The sequence below is a fragment of the Pipistrellus hanaki genome (assembly GCF_964339955.1).
Source record: "Pipistrellus hanaki genome assembly, chromosome: 9".
NCBI classification, from domain to species: domain Eukaryota; kingdom Metazoa; phylum Chordata; class Mammalia; order Chiroptera; family Vespertilionidae; genus Pipistrellus; species Pipistrellus hanaki.
This window is the reverse complement of record NC_140511.1, coordinates 42,386,655-42,405,832: the sequence shown is the minus strand read 5'-3', so window position 1 is coordinate 42,405,832 and position 19,178 is coordinate 42,386,655. Positions and strand designations below refer to the sequence as shown.

At 39.0% G+C, this 19,178-nt stretch overlaps 1 protein-coding gene across 1 annotated transcript in view; it reads right to left on the bottom strand.

Annotated features, from left to right (window-relative positions):
- The window catches only part of C2CD3 (C2 domain containing 3 centriole elongation regulator), a 109,254-nt gene that overhangs the window by 71,439 nt on the left and 18,637 nt on the right, over positions 1–19,178 (bottom strand). The window contains exons 7-13 of the mRNA XM_084893363.1: positions 18,768–18,896; positions 12,038–12,185; positions 8,101–8,255; positions 7,299–7,505; positions 6,332–6,444; positions 6,020–6,138; positions 4,338–4,460 (exon numbers count right to left, since the gene is read on the bottom strand). Of these exons, the coding sequence (XP_084749489.1) occupies positions 4,338–4,460; positions 6,020–6,138; positions 6,332–6,444; positions 7,299–7,505; positions 8,101–8,255; positions 12,038–12,185; positions 18,768–18,896 (994 nt within the window). The remainder of the gene's footprint in view (positions 1–4,337; positions 4,461–6,019; positions 6,139–6,331; positions 6,445–7,298; positions 7,506–8,100; positions 8,256–12,037; positions 12,186–18,767; positions 18,897–19,178) is intronic.

Below are 19,178 nucleotides of genomic sequence, written 5' to 3'. Positions count from 1 at the left end.
CCACATCAATATAAATAAATTAATATAAATAAATATGGGAGAAAAGCCAACTCTTCCATATAATAGAATGCTAATTAATAAATGTACAAAATGCCCTAGCCAGTTGGGTTAGTGGATAGTGTTGGCCTATGAACTGAAGGGTCCCGGATTGGATTCTGGTCAAGGGCACGTATTTCAGTTGCAGGCTCCTCCCTGGTCCAGGCCCTGATCAGGGCTCATGCAGAAGGCAACCAACCAATGTGCTTCTCTCACATTGATATTTCTTTCTTTTTTTTTTTTTACATCGATATTTCTCTCTGTCTTTTCCTTTCTCTTCTACTCTCTCTAAAAATCAATAGAAAAATACCAAATGAGGGTAAAAAAAAAAGAGGTTAAAAAAATAAAACAAAATAAATGTACAAGGAATGGTGGAGTTAAGGTGGAATTAGGAAATCATCTTTCAATCATTATAGTTATAAGTGATTCAGATAAATCACAGTAGAGGACATTCTACAAAATAACTGGCATTACTTTTCAAAAATATCAAAGTCCTAAAAGACAAAATAGGGCTGCTGAACTGCTTTAGACTAAGGAAGATTAGAGAGATATGACAAATAAATGCAATGGATGATCATGGACTGAAAAAAAAAAAAAAACACGCTACAAAGGAAAGGTGGACTGAAGACAGAATACAGTATCAGATTTAAATTGATTTTTATAACTGTTTAGTGTTATTTATGATAATGTATTTGTTCTCAGGAAATATACACTAGAATTTAGGGGAAAAGAGGCATTATGTCTGTAACAGGATTTCAAATAGTTCAGAAAAAAATTGTGCATGTGTATATAGAGGGAAGGGAGACAAAAAAGAAAAAGTGGAAAAAAGAAAGATACAGAAAGAAGTAGACAGACATGACAAAGCAAATGTGACAAATATAAATAATTGCTGAGTAATAGGAGAAGGGTATGCAAGTTCTTTGTACTACTGTTGCAATTTTTCTCTTCATTTGTGCAAGTTTGAAGTTATTTTTTTTATTTTTTTAATTTTTTAAATTTATTTTTATTGATTTTTTACAGAGAGGAAGGGAGAGAGATAGCTAGAAACGTCGATGAGAGAGAAACATCGACCAGCCGCCTCCTGCACACCCCCCACCGGGGATGTGCCCGCAACCCAGGTACATGCCCTTGACCGGAATCGAACCTGGGACCCCTCAGTCCGCAGACCAACGCTCTACCACTGAGCCAAACCGGTTTCGGCTGAAGTTATTTTTAAAAAGTTAAAATCCTATATAATAAAAGCCTAATATGCAAATACACTGGCAGAACGACTGGTGGAACAACTGGTTGCTATGACGTGCACTGACTAACAAGGGGCAGATACTCAATGCAGGAGCTGACCCCAGCCCATAAACCTGAGGCCAGCCAAGGCGAATGCCAGCAGGGGTTCCCACGATCACCTTGCCAGTCACCCCACAGATTGGCCCTGATAGCTGGCCAGGCCTAGGACCCTACCCGTACACGAATTTCCTGCATCGGGTCTCTACTATGAAGTAAAACAGGATGTAAGAGAAATGATGAAAAGTGGTCACAATTATGAGACTGAATTACTAAAGAAAAAGAGAACTTGCTGTTTCTTTTATTTAAACTCCACAGCAAAATTCTACTGAATCTAGACAGCAAACTATCTAGAACAGAACTTCTTTCAAGAAATAGGATAGAAACAATTTCTAATCCCTCAATTCTATTTCTTCCTCTTTTAAACCATGTAGGCCAGAATGAATTAGGCAAACAAAAAATAAAAACTTTAATTGCAGAAAAGTAATATGATGTTAATTTTTTGCAATGATAATCACATAAGTCTTTACAACAAAATGGCATTATTATTAACACCAGGAAGAGGGGTTTCAAGAAGAGGAAGCAGCATGAAAACCAAGAACAAAAGCAAAGAGGCATAAATCAGTATGATACCTTAACCAGCTTTTACATAGTTTGACATAACTATTGGTAGGACCACTGCAAGAGAAGGCTACTGTGGTAGGATAGGGTCATTGGTGTACCCTGTATTTTACCCTTTGGGCATATGAGGGGCCATGGAAATATTTTAGTTATGGCTCTGATGACTTTAAAAGCTCAGCAGGATAAGCCCTACATTCAAATTCTACCACCTAAGAAATTCTGATGCTTCTGAATACGGTAGGTCCTTGGGTTACGTTGGAGATCAATCCTATGGTATGACATAATGTAATTTTCACCGTAAGTTGGAACCCACCTATATAAGCACCTGCATCATTCACATGGAGCACATACACAGCAGTAATGAAGTGAAACAGTAAAAAAAAATTAAAAGAAAGATAATTCCTGACCTTTACTGTGGTAAACAAGTAAAACACATAAAGTACATATGAACATAAGTCAAAATGACAGAACTTTTGTTTTTTATAAACTAGTGGCCTGGTATACAGATTCATGCACATTAAAAGGAAATTAATTAGAAGATTCCTGTGGTAATTACATTACTGCAAAAAAATTATATGTCAAAATAGTATATATAATATAAAATTAAAGTATAAAATATTTTAATATCGCTAATGCCCCTTTTCTATAATAAAAGTTGTCAGATGAAAGAAAATTAGTAAAATGTATATGAAAACAATATATAACTTAATAAACAATACCAACATGATATAAAACAACCAATACATGATATAAAAATAACAAAAACATGATATAAAAACATTGATAAAAACAATGACTGATAAATTGATTAAACTTATTCTTATATCTTCCTGTACACGACAGTAAGAATAAAACACTTTCAGAGTGCTTGACTAATTTCCCTTGTGATGAAATATTTACAACTTTAACATCACATGCTCTTTGAGCTTGAGAGAAAGCAACATATAACTGACCATGTCTGAAAACAGTTTCAGGTGGGAATATTTCTACTCTGTCTAGAGTTTATCCTTGTGAATTATTAATAATCATTGCAAATACTGGTATCATGGGAAACTGTCTTCCAATTAATTTAAATGGGAGGCCAGTGTCAGAGGGGGACAAATCAATTCTTGGAATCAGAACAACCTCTCCTTCCATAGATCCTGCTAATACTTCAGTTTTGATTATATTAGGTTGCAATCTTTTGTGCCAATAGTCTTTAGATACATTCTGGCGTCACGTGTGATTGGTGCCAGCAAGAGCTTTATACGTATCATGCATGTGCGAGTCAACCTTTATTTTTAAATTGCCAGTATGTATCATATGTACCAGCCAGGTAGCCAGACAGTCAGATGGACGTGCTTAGACTTTTATATATATAGATGGGAGATGGTGATGTAACCACGAAACAACGTACATCAAGTCCGACATTAACCCGAGGACTGCCTGTACAAGAAATGAACTCTTTCTCTAATGAATTATAGATCAGAATTCATTCATCAGGCAAAAACTCAGTAACTTTTCTCCTTGTCCATGGTCACTACTCTATTCCAAGCCATGAACAATCTCTTTTCTGAATTAATCTAACAACTTTCAAATTTTCCTTCTTGCCCCCTACAGTCTATTTTCCACACAATAATCTTTTAAAATATAAATGAGCTGTCATTCCCAGACTTCAATGTTCTTTCTTGCCTCTTAGAATAAAATTTAAATTTTACTTTGACCTACAAACTCTGAATGTTATAGCTCCTGCCTGCCCGTCCAATTTTATTTTCTACCCCTTGCCTTTTTGGTTCACTATCCTGTACCAACATTCTGTCCCTTGACAACATCAAGCCCATTCCCATAATAGGGCCTTTGAATGTGTTATTCCTTGTCCAAAATTATCTTTCCTGTGCTTTTTACTTGGTAGCCTCTTCCTCTCATTCATCAAATCTCACCTTAAATGTTATCTCCTTGGAGACCTTCCCTGACAACCATCTCCTATTTCCTCTCAGTACTCATTATCACATCATACTATTTATTTCCTTCACAGCACTTCTATTACCCTATCTATCTATATACATAAAAGCCTAATATGCTAAGTGTCTTACTGTTTATTTGACTGTTCGACCAGTCACTATGATTTGCACTGATCACCAGGGTAGAAGCTCTGACCAGTAGGTTAACTTGCTGCTGGGGTTCCGGCTAATCGGAACTGGGTGAGACAGGTCGGACACAACCTGGAGCCAATCTCCTGCGGTCACTCCCCAGCTTCTAAAATGTTTCTTCTAATTAATTTCCTTTTAATTGCACTGGGCCTCTAGTTTAATATAAGCTGCAAGAGCAGGGACCCTGATTTTCTTCTTCACTGTTATATTCGTAGGGCCAGCCAGCAATATATGCTTCATAAATACTGGACTGCCTGAATTATATCTATGTACCTTAAGGGGGCCAAGTGGAATTTGACCATTTTCCTGTTGCACTGGAAGCTGGTCACTAAAAGAAAGCAATTCAGATTGAATGACAGCTCTCAAAGGCAGTGATGCAGATCCAATGACTTCTGGCTACAAGAAGAAAGAAAAGGTTTAAGTTAAAGAAGAGCCACAGGAAATTATAATTAATTGAAATGACAACATATGATATCTTATATAGGCACCCATACTTTATGAAATAAATAGCTTAATTATTTGACTGAGGCAACTCTAAGTAGAAATCCATATTCTGCCATATTTTGGTCCTCCTTCTGGGCTTCACTACTTCTCCTTCGGAGATAACAGAATTTCATGAGTCATAAAGAAGTCAGAAGATTTTCTCTATTTTTAAGAGTCGATTCTTGCTGGAACCGGTTTGGCTCAATGGATAGAGCATCGGCTTGGGGACTGAAGGGTCCCGGGTTCGATTCCGGTCAAGGGCATGTACCTTGGTTGCGGGCATATCCCCGGTAGGGGGTGTGCAAGAGGCAGCTGATCGATGACTCTCTCATCGATGTTTCTAACTCTCTATCTCTCTCCCTTCCTCTCTGTATAAAATCAATAAAAAAAAAAAAAAAAAATTCTAAGAGTCGATTCTTTATGAAAATTGTTCAACTTCACTCTTAAATATATGAAATGAAAGATGATATAATTTTTGTCAATAAAGCTAAGAAAATAACAAAACACTACTATCAAGATTATAGAGAAACAGAGGCTGTCATATGCCTGAAGTTGGGAATATAAACTGGCAACATACTTTTGGACAGAAAATTTGGCAATAAATATAAAAAGCGTTAAATATTCATATTCTTTGATCCAGTAATTTCACTTCTGGAAAAGGCTAATATTCAAATCAACCAAATGGCAGAATGACCGGTCGCTATGATGTGCACTGACCACTAGGGGGCAGACGCTCAACGCAGGTGCTGCTCCCTGGTGGTTGGTGCACTCCCATAGGGGGAGCGCCACTCAGTCAGAAGCCCTGAGATGGGATCATAGCTGGCGAGCGCAGTGATGGTGGCTGGAGCCTCTCCTGCCTCCAAGGCAGCGCTAAGGATGTCCGACTGCTGGCTTAGGCCTGCTCCCAAGCCTGCGGACTGAAGGGTTCCAGGTTCAATTCTGGTTGGACACCCCCAGAGGGCTCCAGGACTACATTATCTTGAACATGGGTGAATTATAAGGATCTCAAATTAAGGGTAATAGCCTACATCAATCCAAACAGTCAACTCTTCATAGTAGGGAGCACAGTGAAGACATTATGTAAGCACTTAGGCTCTAAAGTAAAAAGACTTGGGGTAGAATCCAGGATTTTCTTTTATTAACATGGGTGATCTTATAGAAGTTACTTAATCTCAGTTTATTTCATTTGTAAAATGAAGAAAATAATGTTCCTAATTCACAAAGTTGCTGTAATGATTAAATTTGACAATATGTTTATGTAGAGCTTTTAGCACATCCATTCTATAACAACAGCAAACAGACAATAATATTTGCTCTATAACAAACAGCAAACAGAAATTTAAAAATAATGATAATAAATAATCAAAAGCATTAGTTTTGTTTGAGCCTACAGAAATTCCGATGTTATGGAGACATATAGTTTTATGTATGCTCCAAATCCCTGGTGTAAATGTCAAAATCATGTGAAGTACCTTTTTCTGTGGGATTTTCTTGGAGTAAATTTGGAAAATAAGATTGGAATTCCACCAATGTTCTATCATTGGACCACCAAACTGTACCGGAAACACAAATCTCTGCTGGAATTTCACCACTGCAAGGAGAATCAGACACATAAATACCTGTCATCCAAATAGAGCCATCATCAATCCATGCTTTGACACCACCCACCTCCCTTTCAAATCTAAAATTCGATGATACTGTTAAGAGTCAGATCAGTAATTAGGAATTCAAAATTCTTCCAAAGCAAAAATGTTTAAGAAGCAGAAAACCAGCCTTTCTCTTACTTCCATCTGCAATTTTGCTGGAGGCGAGTCGAACGACCTCAGTTATCAAAGTTGTCTTTCCCAATCCACTTTTGGAAAAGCCCACAGGAAAGTGATATTCCACAAAGAAGGTGCTAAAAAAAAAAAAAAAAAAAAAAAAGTGATTAAAAACAAACCAAATAATAAACTTATTTTTTGTCTGATAAATTCTACATATCTTTTAAAAAATATATATATTTTATTGATTTTTTTATAGAGAGGAAGGGAGAAGGATAGAGAGCTAGAAACATCGATGACAGAGAAACATCGATCAGCTGCCTCCTGCAGACCCCCAACAGGGGATGTGCCCGCAACCAAGGTACATGGCCTTTGGCCAGAATCGAACCTGGGACCCTTCAGTCTGCAGGCTGACGCTCTATCCGCTGAGCCAAACAGGTTTTGGCTCTACATATCTTTCAGGGTTCTATTTTCAGGATCTCAGAGGAACCATCTCCTCTTCACAGCTTTCACCAAACCTGCCAGGCAATATTAAAGGCTCCCTTCCTTCTGCTCCCACAGCACTTTTAATATAAAGCTTCTATTTTGACCCCTAAAGCCCTATATTACAGATAGCTATTTAAAAATATCTCTCCTGCTGACTGAGAAGTACGTAAAAACAGAGTTTGGGTTTTAACTTTCTTTATTCTTACACGTGCCTAGCATAGTGCTTGGGACTTAGTGGGAGAGTTTTCAATACATTTTTGTTGCTTGAATGGTGCATATGAAAGTATTTTACAAACCATAAAGTATTATAGATTTATTTATTTACTAGAGGCCTGATGCATGAAATTCGTGCAAGGGGCTCGGCCCCCACCCGCTGTGGTGGCCCTCACCCCTTGCAGCCCCTGCTTTGTTCAGAAAGTCATCCGGAAGGACGTCCAGCCTAATTAACATATTACGGTTTTATTACAATATTATAGATATTTAGTTTCCCATGTTAGAGACATACCGCTTTTTTGTTGTCAGCTTAGGTGGTCTCCCAGGAAAGCTTTTTTTGCCAGGGGCCATCTGTGGACTCTCTGGAGGAACTTCCATTGTTTCAATGATGATTCTGACTGAGTGTGTTCTACCCAGAAGGGCCAGCCTATCTACACTTAGTGTCATCACTTGGGCATCTTCTGGAGTTACTGATTTCATCTGTTGTTCAACCAAATTTCTGAAAGGAATTCATACAGACAGTGAGGCAGACAGCCAGAGGCCCAATGTGAAACGATCTAGTTTGCATTGGCAACACAAGAAAGAAGGAAGGGCAGCAAGCATCATAATTCACAAGTTATCAAGTATTGGAAAATGGATTTTATCAAAATTCTGGTCCTAATCCACAGTGAAAGAAATCTCAAAAACTGTAAAAAACATTTTTCTAATCTATACGCTTATCTTCATAAATGTATAGAAACTGATGTCAAAGAACTAGTTTTTCTACATGGGATAACAGACTTCAGTTATATATCTTTAATATATCTACTATCTTTTTTTTGTATTCCTCTTCATTTGCTTTCCTTATGTATATTTTTACACAAATATAATGCAGCACATATACAACCTAGAATTCTGCTTTCTTCCTGAACCATTTCATCATATCCATCTTTTCATGTTATTATATTTTTAAGGACTATAATATTTAATGAGTTATAGTAACTAACTTAATCAGCCTGATACTGATTGGTAAGCACGGTCATTTCACATTAAATCTTGTAAAAATAATCTCCCTTTGCTTTTGCTTCTAAGCAAGCCTTCGTAAAGAGACTCACCTATTTTTCTTGCTTGCTGCTCTCTTCTTCATCTTGTGATCATTTGACTCCAGATCCTTAGAAGATCTGGCAAGAGCTTTTGATTGGCTCATTTTTTTAGAAGGGACAATATCATCATCTTCACTGAAAAAATCACTAATGCTGCTATCAGATTTCTATGGGTGGGGGGAAGAAACGAAAAGAGGTACTAAAAGATAAGTGTTTTGGGAGTAGTGGTAATAAAAACATTTCTCTACAAGTAATCCATTTCTTCTCTGTACATATATTATTTTTAAAGCAATAACTAACACCCAAGTATCAGATAATCCCATGTTCCTCCTGGTTATACAAAAATACAGTTGACCCTTGAACAAGTGGGAGTTAAGGGCACTGATTCCCCTGTGTAGTCGATAATCTGTCTATAACTTTTGACTCGCCCAAACCCTAACTACACTTGGCCTTTTGCATCACGGATTCAACCAACTGTGAATCGAAAACAATATTTTCATGAATCACAGTTGGGAAACCCTGGTTGAGAATGTAAAAATACTGTTTTCAGTCCATGGTTGTTGATTCATGGATGCAAAATCTGCAGATACACAGGGTTGAATATGATTTGAAAAAAAAAGTGTACAAGTGGCCCTGTGCAGTTCAAAATCGTGTTGTTCAAGGGTCAATAATAAAACAAAAATAACCTACAAGTGCACTTCAAACAAAATAGATTCTTCTTTCAAATTAACAATAGTAATAACCACTATTTATTGACTGACTTTGTATGTGGTACTATGCTGAATGCTTCATGTTTATTTCTAATACCACATTTCTAAGAGGTGACTTTACCTAAATTTTATAAGTGAGAAAAATGAAAGCTGAGAGAAGTTAGCTTGTTTATGATTCACGGCATTAAGTAGTATAGGCAGATTTGATCTCCTTGGGTTCCAAAGCCTGTATTTCTACCATAATTTGAGGCAGTCACTGGTAAATGCCATACTATATAATAAAGAGGTAATATGCAAATTGACCCTCATGCCCTTGCACAAGATGGCAGTCCCCATGTAGTCAAAGATGGCTGCCACAAGATGGCCAGCAGAGGAGGGTAGTTGTGGATGATCAGGCCAACAGGGGAGGGAAGTTGGGGGTGACCAGGCCTGCAAGGAAGGGCAGGTGGGGGTGACCAGGCCTGTAGGGCAGGGAAGTTGGGGGCAACAAGCAGCAGGGGAGGGCAGGTAGGGATGACTAGGCTGGCAGGGGAGGGCAGTTGGGTGTGACTGGGACCGCAGGGGAGGGCAGTTAGGGTTGACAAGGCCTGCGGGGGAGGACAGTTGGGGGCGACTGGGCTGGTAGGGGAGGGCAGTTAAGGATGACTGGGCCACCAGGGGAGGGCAGTTGGGGGGCAATTGGGCCGGGAGGGGAGTAGTTAGGCATTTATCAGGCTAGCAGGGAAGTGGTTAGGGGGTGATTAGGTTAGCAGGGGAATGGTTAGGGGGTGACCAGACTGGCAGGCTGGCGAGCGGTCGGGAGCCAGCAGTCCTGGATTGTGAGAGGGGTGTCCAACTGCCAGCAGTCCCAGATTGGAGAGGGTGCAGGCTGGGCTGAGAGATACTCCCCTCCCTTCCCCATGCACGAATTTCATGCACCAGGCCTCCAGTCTAACTATATGGATGTACAGATTGCTTTTTTCACCTCTCCATACTACTGACTCATTCTACTTTAATTTTGCTAAGATGAGCAGTTTATTATGTCACAAATTTTCTTAATGGGGGAAACCAGTAGATATTTTCTTCAGAGAGGTGATGAATTGATAAAGAATGAAAACAAGTTTACCAGATGTAGAAGGGCATTTCAACATTCAAAGTAGAAGGGGCAATATGAGCAAAAAATGAGATAGAAAAGGAGTTGAATGTCTGAGAAATATGATAATCAGTGTGACAGGAGTATCCAATGGATATAGAGCAAAATGGGAGATGAGGTGAGGGAGGTAAGACAAGATCATATTCTAATGCCATGCTCAAAGCTGATGAGATGGTGTGGTCTAAGCAGGAAAAACACAGGCTTTTTGTCAGACAGACCAGAGTAAGAATTCTGGTTCTGCCACTTATTACTACTAATTAATGTCTCTGAGCTTTTATTTCATGATATGTAAAAAAAGATAACACTCTCTCATGGGACTAGAAAAAGAATTAAATAAAATAACAAATTTAAAACATTTGGTACAGTACTGAATAAATAATAGGTAAAGTAAATTCCCTGGCACAGAACAAATATGAAATATAATTCCTTTTCCTTTTTAGCCTACAGGTAACAGAGTATCAGTGATGATTTTTACTTAAAAAAATATTTTTATTGATTTCAGAGAGGAAAGGGGAGAGAGAGAGAGAGAGAGAGAGAGAGAGAGAGAGAGAGAGAAACATTAATGATGAGAGAATCATTGATTGGCTGCAAGCCTACACTGAGGATCGAGCCTGCAACCCTGGCATGTGCCCTGTCTAGGAATCCAACTGTGACCTCTGTGTTCATAGGTCGATGCTCAACCACTAGCCATTCCAGCTGGGCAGTGATGATTTTGAAGGCCGGAAGTCATGAAATCCTAACAATTCATAATTTATTTATTTATTCATATATTTTTATTGAATTTAGAGAGGAAGGGAGAGATAGAGACATCAATGATGATGAAAGAGAATCATTCATCAGCTGCCTCCTGCACGCCCCACACTGGGGATCAAGTCCACAACTTGGGCATATGCCGTGATCAGGAATCGAAGTGTGATGTCAAGATTCATATGTTGATGCTTAACTACTGAGCTATGCTGGCCAGGCTCATAATGTCTTTTAAATCCATCTTCTCCTTTCCAAATACTGCCACTGTTATTCAGGCTCCCTGCCTCTCACACCTCTAGTAGCCCAATGGCTTCCTATCTGCTTCTGGTCATTCTCTCCTATTGGCCCCCTACATCACTGCCAGATTAACATTTCTAAAACACTATCATGATCATGTCATTTCCTCATCAGCTGACATTCACAGGCTTTCACAGACTGGTTGCAATATGCTAGCCTGCCTTATGGACAACTTCTTTTCCACAGAAATTTTCATCTAGACAATTTAGATACTTTGCAGAGCACAAACTGCTTCTCTAGATAGGTCATTCTTTGTATTCCCATTACATATTCTTTTTCTCTCTAAACACCATCTTTCAAGTCCCATTAAAAACCCCTAACTCCAAAAAACAAACAAAAAAACAAAAAATAACCCTAACTCCTCAAAATGCTCTCTCCTCACAATCTCATATAAAAATTCTCCCTGCTTGTTTTAAACCCTGATAGCATTCATTGTCTTATCAGATAGCATTCATTGTTTTATCAGTGAGCTGGTATAAACTATCTTATATTTCAGTTATCTTTTCTGACCCGGAGAAAAGGAAAATTGGGAATTAGACAGCAATGTTCACAAATATAAATGATTACTTGTAGAACATGAATTGAACTTAATTATGTGTAGACCTTAGGAGATTCTAAAAGCCAATAAACAAAACATATGGCTTGATATAAGAACTTTAAAATTCTGTAACAGTAGAGGTATTTGTCACCAGTAAGTAGAGGTGTGTCTGGAATATTTTGAAAAGATACCAGTCAAGGGTGGTGCTGAAGGTACACCTGCATTGGCTCCTCCTGAGAAGAGCTCTAAGGAAGCTATATAATGTATTTGGACTCAGGCAAACTAGAATTTGAATCTTGGCTCTAAAACTGTGTGTACTTAGACAACATACTTAATCTTATTAGGCCTGTTTCCGCACCTACAGAATGAGGACAATATTTTCCTTTTCAGTTGTCATTACAATTAAATATGGTATATAAAATGGATAGCTTTCTATCAGGCAAGTAGCAAGATGCAGGCCCCTACTAACACTATTAATACTCTAATTGTTATCTAACTCCTAAAGCTTCAGATTCAATGACTTACAGGTACTGTGTAAAATAAGTTCTCCAGGAGACTCTGGTCATACTGAGGGTCACTAGGCTCACTGCTGCAATACACATCACTCCCAGGAGCTGGAGAATCCGGAGGAGAGCCTAGTCCGTCCCAGTAATGATCTTGGGAAAATTCAGCACTGCAGAGATTAAAAAAAACAAAACAGGGCAGAACTTTAAAGGAAATTTTAGCTGAGCTATTTTTCCCCCCCAAAATTTTCTGAAGTTCTAAATATGAAGATATGTTAAACAGAAGACTCACATTAGATTATCTGATAAGTATTTTCACATTATATTCCCCCTCCTCTGGGATGCCAACAGCTAGTATTCAAAAAATACACTACTGACACTGATTGTGATTTCATTCATTTATTTAACAAACACTTTACTGGGCACCTTATTATGTGCCAGGCATGGTGTTAGATACTAAATAGTACAGAGATGGCTAAGCTAACTTGCTCTACTCTTGTGTTGCTTATGGTCTAGCAGGGAGGGGTTAAAAAAAAAAAAAAAAAAAAGAGAAATAATTAACTATAATTTAATGAGTTAAATGTTATATGCTTTTTGTGAAGAATGGCTAATTCATAAATACGCTTTCTTTACTAAGCATAAATATGTATTTAGGGTTAATTATGGCAAGATTAGTTTTTTGTAGAATATAGGAGTAAAATAGATGCCCTACTTATAGAATTTGTAAACTAGTAAGATAAGCATATAAACATATATATATTTCATCTGTTTGTTTCTTCTGTAGTAACTAATGAAAATCTGTTAATGAACCTACTGAATTCTTAATAAACATGTTCTTCATATTGAAAGCAATATTTATTAACTACTTAATATGTGCCAGATACTATGCTAAGCATTTCAATCATTCTTTCAAGTTTGCTTCCCTTTCAAATTAGCTGCTATACTTTAGTCCCCTTCTTTGATTTCTCAAGAATATAGGACACAATAAATACTTTCAAATTAGATCATGTTCTTTTATTTCTTGCAACTAACAAGTTCTTTTCCTCACCATTCCTTAATCTATAGCAGAATTTCTCAATCTTAGCACTACTAACATGTTGGTTCAGATAATTCTTTTGTCAATGGGAACTATCTGTGCATCTTGGATCCCTGGAATCTACTTACCAGATGCCAGTAACACTACCCTAGTTTTGACAACCCCAAATGTCTCCAGATAATACCAAATGTCCCATGGGGAACAGGGGAGAACTGTCCCCAGTTGGGAATCACTGCTCTATAGTAATCTCTCTCTCAAAGGTCAGAACAACTTTCTAACTATCAAAACCCAACTAACAACTTCCCAATTGACATGGCTTCTCTGCAGCTTCTGTGCACTGCTCCTTTGTGAAGCTCTGCTTCTTGGTATTCTATACAACTCTCACTTGCTAATTATGGAAAATTGGAAAAAAAGGAAAAATATCCTCAGCTGAGGATTTACAACAACAACAAAATGAGGAGTGGGATAGGGCTGGAAGTTGCCTATGTTCTTTGCTATAAGACAAGCACGCTCTCAGCACTTTCCTCTCTTTTACATCTTAAACATTTTAAAATCAAAGGATACATATACCTGTTTTAAAACTAAAACAGAATTACAAAACATAATAAAAAATAGTAGCAGCCTGCTTCCTTACTTTCAACTCACTAAGATATTTCTTCTAGTATTTTCTTCATATTGCTAGATAACATTTGTACTGCCATTCCCTGATTTTTTTTCCCTTTCTAAATGATTTATGGACTTCCTATTATGAAAAATTAAGAATCCACTCTTTCATACCACTGCTGTTGGATACAGATTTCCCTTTCACCCATCTTCTCAATTTAGTTATATTCCTTTTTATTGCAGTTAATTTTCAGGGTTAACATATCAGAGCCAAGTATAATTTTTTATACTTTCATAAACAACTTACAGTTTTCCTTCTTTTAATAATTGCCTTAATTTTCATCTACTTAGTTTTCTATGTGCCTATTCCTATTTCATTATTGAACTCTCCAAGAGAACTGAAAATTTCCGCTCAGTTTCAAACACGGGAGGAATGTGTCTCCATGTATCCTTTCCCTAGTGAAATATTCCCAGTGAAGCCCTGTCCAGCTCCTCAAAGGAATGTTCATTCTCTAAATATGATACAGAACTAAAATCAACTGAGGAGAGGTAAACTTGAGACTCTGTATGCATGAAAACATTTTTACTTTATCCTTACACTTGATTAATAGTGACTGAGAATGGAATTTCAGGTTGAAAATTCAGAATTCTGAAAGTATTTCTCCATTGTCTCCCATGGGGCTAGTGGAAAAGCCTCTTATTTTGTTTTCAGTTTAATTGAGATATAATTGACAAATAAAATTATAAAATATCAAAAGTGTACAATGTGATGATTTTGATATATGTATACACTGTGAAAGGATTATCCCCATTGATTTAATGAAAATACCATTCACCTCACATATTCACTTTTTGGGGGGAGGGGTGAGAACATTTAAGTTCTATTCTCTTAGCAAATCTCAATTATACGATACAATGTTATGAACTAGTCAACTTAGACCTTATCTACACTAGTAAAAGAGAAATATCCAAATTGACCATACCTCTGTGATGCCCACCAGCCAATCAGGAGTATGAAAATTAACCCAACAAAGATGGCGGGGGACACCAAGGGGCCTGGGTCCCAGATCCCGGAGAACAGGCACCAAACCCGCAGCCTCTTGGGACCATTGCCACCACGGGAGGTGACGGCAGCTGCGCCAAGCCATGCCCGCAGGCTCCCGGAACCATTGTCAGCTCTAGGAGGTGAGGGTGGCTGCACAGCTTGACAGCAGACAGCAGGGCCTGTTTGACTGTAGCCACAGCTACCCAGGAGCAGGCAAGCAGGCCCACAGGCAACATCCAGCAGGGCCTGCTTGCCCATTGCTATGGTGTGGAGCAGGCAGGCTCCACAGAGAGCAGAGAAACATGGGGACTGGGCCTAAGCCATCAGTAGGACATTCCCTGGGGGACGGCCCTGCTATGTGCATGAATTACTTGCACCGGGCCTCTAGTTCAATTTTTAACTGAAAGTTTGTGCCCTTTTATCAATCTCTCCGTTTCTCCTGCCCTCCCTAGAAACCATTTTTCTAATCTTTGTTTTTTTATAGTCTTGTGGACAGAAACCTTGATAATTTTCAGAGCTAGACATTTTGGGAACCCATCTCTTTGTGGTGGGAGTTGGGGCACTAGATGTGAGGTCCAAATTGTGTTCAAGGAGAAGCTAGGGGTTAGGGATTCTCTCCTGACCATGTGGTGCGGTTGTGGGGTTATTTTCTCATTTGTCTGATGTGTAGAAGTTGCTCGTTTACTTTCTGAATCTCTTTCAGAGGAACTGCTTCAGTTATTCTCTTTCTTCATTGATGTTTCTCTCTCTCTCTCCCTTTCCCTTCCTCTCTGAAATCAATAAAAATATATCTTAAAAAAAGAGAAACATTGATTGTTTGCCTCCTGCATGCACCCAACTGGGAATTGAACCTTTCTTTAACTTGATTATGTACCCTGACCAGGAATCAAACCCAAGTTCCTTTGGTGCATAGCAACAACACTCCAACTGAGCCATACTGACCAGGGCAAACATTTTAAAGTTTTACTAAGTCTAATTTATCTATTTTTTGTTGTTGCTTGTGCTTTTAGTATCATATCTAAGACTCCTTTTCCAAATGAAGGTCATAAAGATTTACCTCTATGTTTTTTTCCAAGAGTTTTATAGTTTTAGCTCTTCTGTTTAGCTATTTGATCCATTTTGAGTTAGTTTTTGTACATTTAAGGTAAGGTTCCAATTTCATTTTTTTCAACAGTGTTTTGCAATTTTCAGAGTTTACGTTTTGTGTTTTTGTTAAATTTATCCCTAAGTACTTTATTCTTATCAATGTTACTATAAATGAATTATTTCTTAATTTCAATTTTGGACTACCTATTGCAAGTATATAAAAACTAGAGGCCTGGTGCATGAAATCTGTGCATAGGAGTGGGAGGGGGTAGTAAAGGAGGGGTCCCTCAACCTGGCCTGTGTTCTCTCGCAATCTGGGATCCTCCAGAGGATGTTGGGCCTGAACTGGTAGTTGGAGATCCCTCTTGCAATCATGCACCAGTGACCATAGTTTTCATACAGGTGAAAGGCATCTTGCTGTTGTATGGGCAGTTTCATTTTTTGCCCTGATTATAAAAAGTAGCACATAACATGATCCTTCTGAGGCAGTAGTACCATTTCCCTCATCTTATGGGTGTAAAAACTGAAGCAGAGAGAAGTTAAGTAATTGGCTTTGTCACACAGTTATAAGTGTCAGAATCAGGGATGACCATAATATGTACAAGCCAGGGTCCACATATGTCATCGCTGCATCATCCTGTTTTTTCAGTGTTAGAGTAGCCTTGCCAGGTTTTAATTTTTAAATCTAAGAGACAATTCCCAATATAGAGAGTAGGGTCCCTAGGCCTGGTGGTGATCAGGGTCATCTGTGGGGTGACCAGTGAGTGGGGCAATTGGGGGGGGGCCCTCCACTGGCACCCGCCTTGGCTGGTGGCTTGGTGTAGCCTACTGGCATGCCCTGCACCCCTATTGCTGCCGCCAGTCACCTCAGTCTGACCACCCCTAGTGGTCAGTGCACTTCATAGTGGCTGGTCGTTCAACCGTTTGGTCGATTTGAATATTTAGGTTTTATTATATAGGACTAGTGGCCCAGTGCACGAAATTAGTGCACCGTGTGTGTGTGTGTCCCTCAGCCCAGCCTGTACCCTCTCCAATCTGGGACACCCCTCTTGCAACCTGGGACCACTGGCTCCTAACCGCTCACTTGCCCATCTGCCAAATTGATCCTAATCATTCTGCCTGCCAGTCTGATTGCCCCCAAATGCCTCCCCTGCAAGTCTACTTGCCCCCCCAACTTCCCATCCTGCCAGCCTGCTAGCCCCCAACTGCCTCTGCCCCCCGCCAGCCTGATCACCCCCAACTGCCCTCCTCTGCCGACCTGATCGCCCCTAACCACCTCTGCCTCGGCCCCGCCACCATGACTGTCCAGAAGGTCTCCCAGTCTAATTAGCATATTACCCTTTTATTAGTATAGATCAGGGGTCTTCAAACTACGGCCCGCGGGCCACATGCGGCCTTCAGAGGAGTCTGATCCGGCCCGCCAGGTTTTTTGGGCAGTGAGCGCAGCCGAGGTGTTACAGTAGGAGGAATTAGTAGTTCATATAGTCCAGCCCTCCAGCTCTCTGAGGGACCGTGATCTGGCCCCCACTTTAAAAAGTTTGAGGACCCCTGGTATAGATACAACTTTTTTTTAATGTTAATCTCATATATTGCAATATTCCTGAATTTATTAGTTCTAATTATTTTTTAGTGCATTCTTTAGGGTTTTCCACATACCAGATCCTGTCATCTATGACTAGAAATAATTTTACTTTTTCCTTTCCAATTAGAACCATGCTTATTTTTTCCTGCCTAATTGTGCAAACCACATCCGATATAATAAAAGCCTAACATGCAAATTGACCAAACAGTGGAACAACTGGTTGCTATGATGTGCACTGACCACCAGGGGTCAGATGCTCAATGCAGGCCAGCTAAGGCAGGTGCCAGTGGGGACCCCCTGATTACCCTGCTGGTCACCCCACAGATTGGCGTGGTCGCTGGCCAGGCCTAAGGACCCTACCTGTGACCAAATTTCGTGCACTGGGTAATAAGAGACAGATTCCAAATTTCAACTTGTGCCTGTGTAAAATCCATGCTCTTTTCATTATACCCTAACACTGGTGTTGGAGATAAAGTTGGGAGATAATGAAAAGGTGGCCGTAGCTTGTAGAAGGGTCTAGGGTTTGATTCTGGTCAAGGGCACATGGTTGTGCCTTGATCCCCAGTGGGAGCATGCAGGAGGCAGCTGATCAATGATTCTCTCTTATCATTGATGTTTCTATCGCTCTCTACTTCTCCCTTCCTTTCTAAAATCAATAAAAATTGTTTTTTAAAAAAAGGCCTTAGCTGGTTTGGCTCAGCATAGAGTACTAACCTACGTACTGAAGGGTCCTGTGTTCGATTCCAGCCAAGGACACATGCCGGGTTGCAGGCTTGATCTCCAGTAGGGGGCATGCAGGAGGCAGCTGGTCAATAATACTCTCTCATCATTAATGTTTCTATTTCTCTCTCCCTCTCTCTTCCTCTCTGAAATCAATAAAAATATATTAAAAAAAAGAAAAGGTAGATTTGAGACCATTCTTTAATTGAAGTTAAGAATTAAAGGCTAGCCCTATCTGGTTTGATTCAGTGGATACAGCATCAGCCTGTGGACTGAAGGGTCCTGGGTTTGATTCTGGTCAAGGCATGTACCTCGATAGCCCCTCTCTGCTTGAGGCACGAGTGGGAGGCAACCAATCAATGTTTCTCTCTCACATGGATGTTTCTGTTTCTCTTTCTCCCTTCCACTATCCCTAAAAATCAATGGAAAAATATCCTCAGGTGAGAATTAAAAAATAAAAAGAATTTCTAAAATAAAAAAAAGAAGAAGAAAAGGCTAAAGATTAAATTTTTACTTAGTGGGTAATGAATGATGGTTTTTATTTAGTGTGCAACAAGTAAACAAGAGAATGACTTTGCTTTTCTAAGGAAATGTTACTTTATGAAGATAAATCTGTGAACAATGTAATAATGATATAGCAAAAAAATTTAAAGCAAAGAAAGCTAGTTAAGAGCTCTTACCTGCCCAATAGTAGTTGTATGGCTCTGGTATCGGCTTTTGTGTCTTGTTTCCAAAATTTGTTCTCAGTTAGAGGGAGGAGGTGATCTTCATTGTGGTCTTTAGGTTGATTTTTAGATAAGGCTTTGATTCTAAGGTGTGGGGGGGGGAAAAATATATATATATATATATATATATATATATATATATATATATATATATTTTAAAGACAGCATGGAGTGGCTGACACATGGAAAACAATCTAAATTAGATTAATTGAGCTAAGAGATAGTTCAGCAGGGAAAATTTAACACACGTTAGATGTCACTATCTTAAATATATATAAAATTTCACAATTTACACAGCCTTTTCCTACATTAGAATATCACTTCATTTCTATAAGAGAGGGAGGACAGAATATCCCAATCCCAAAT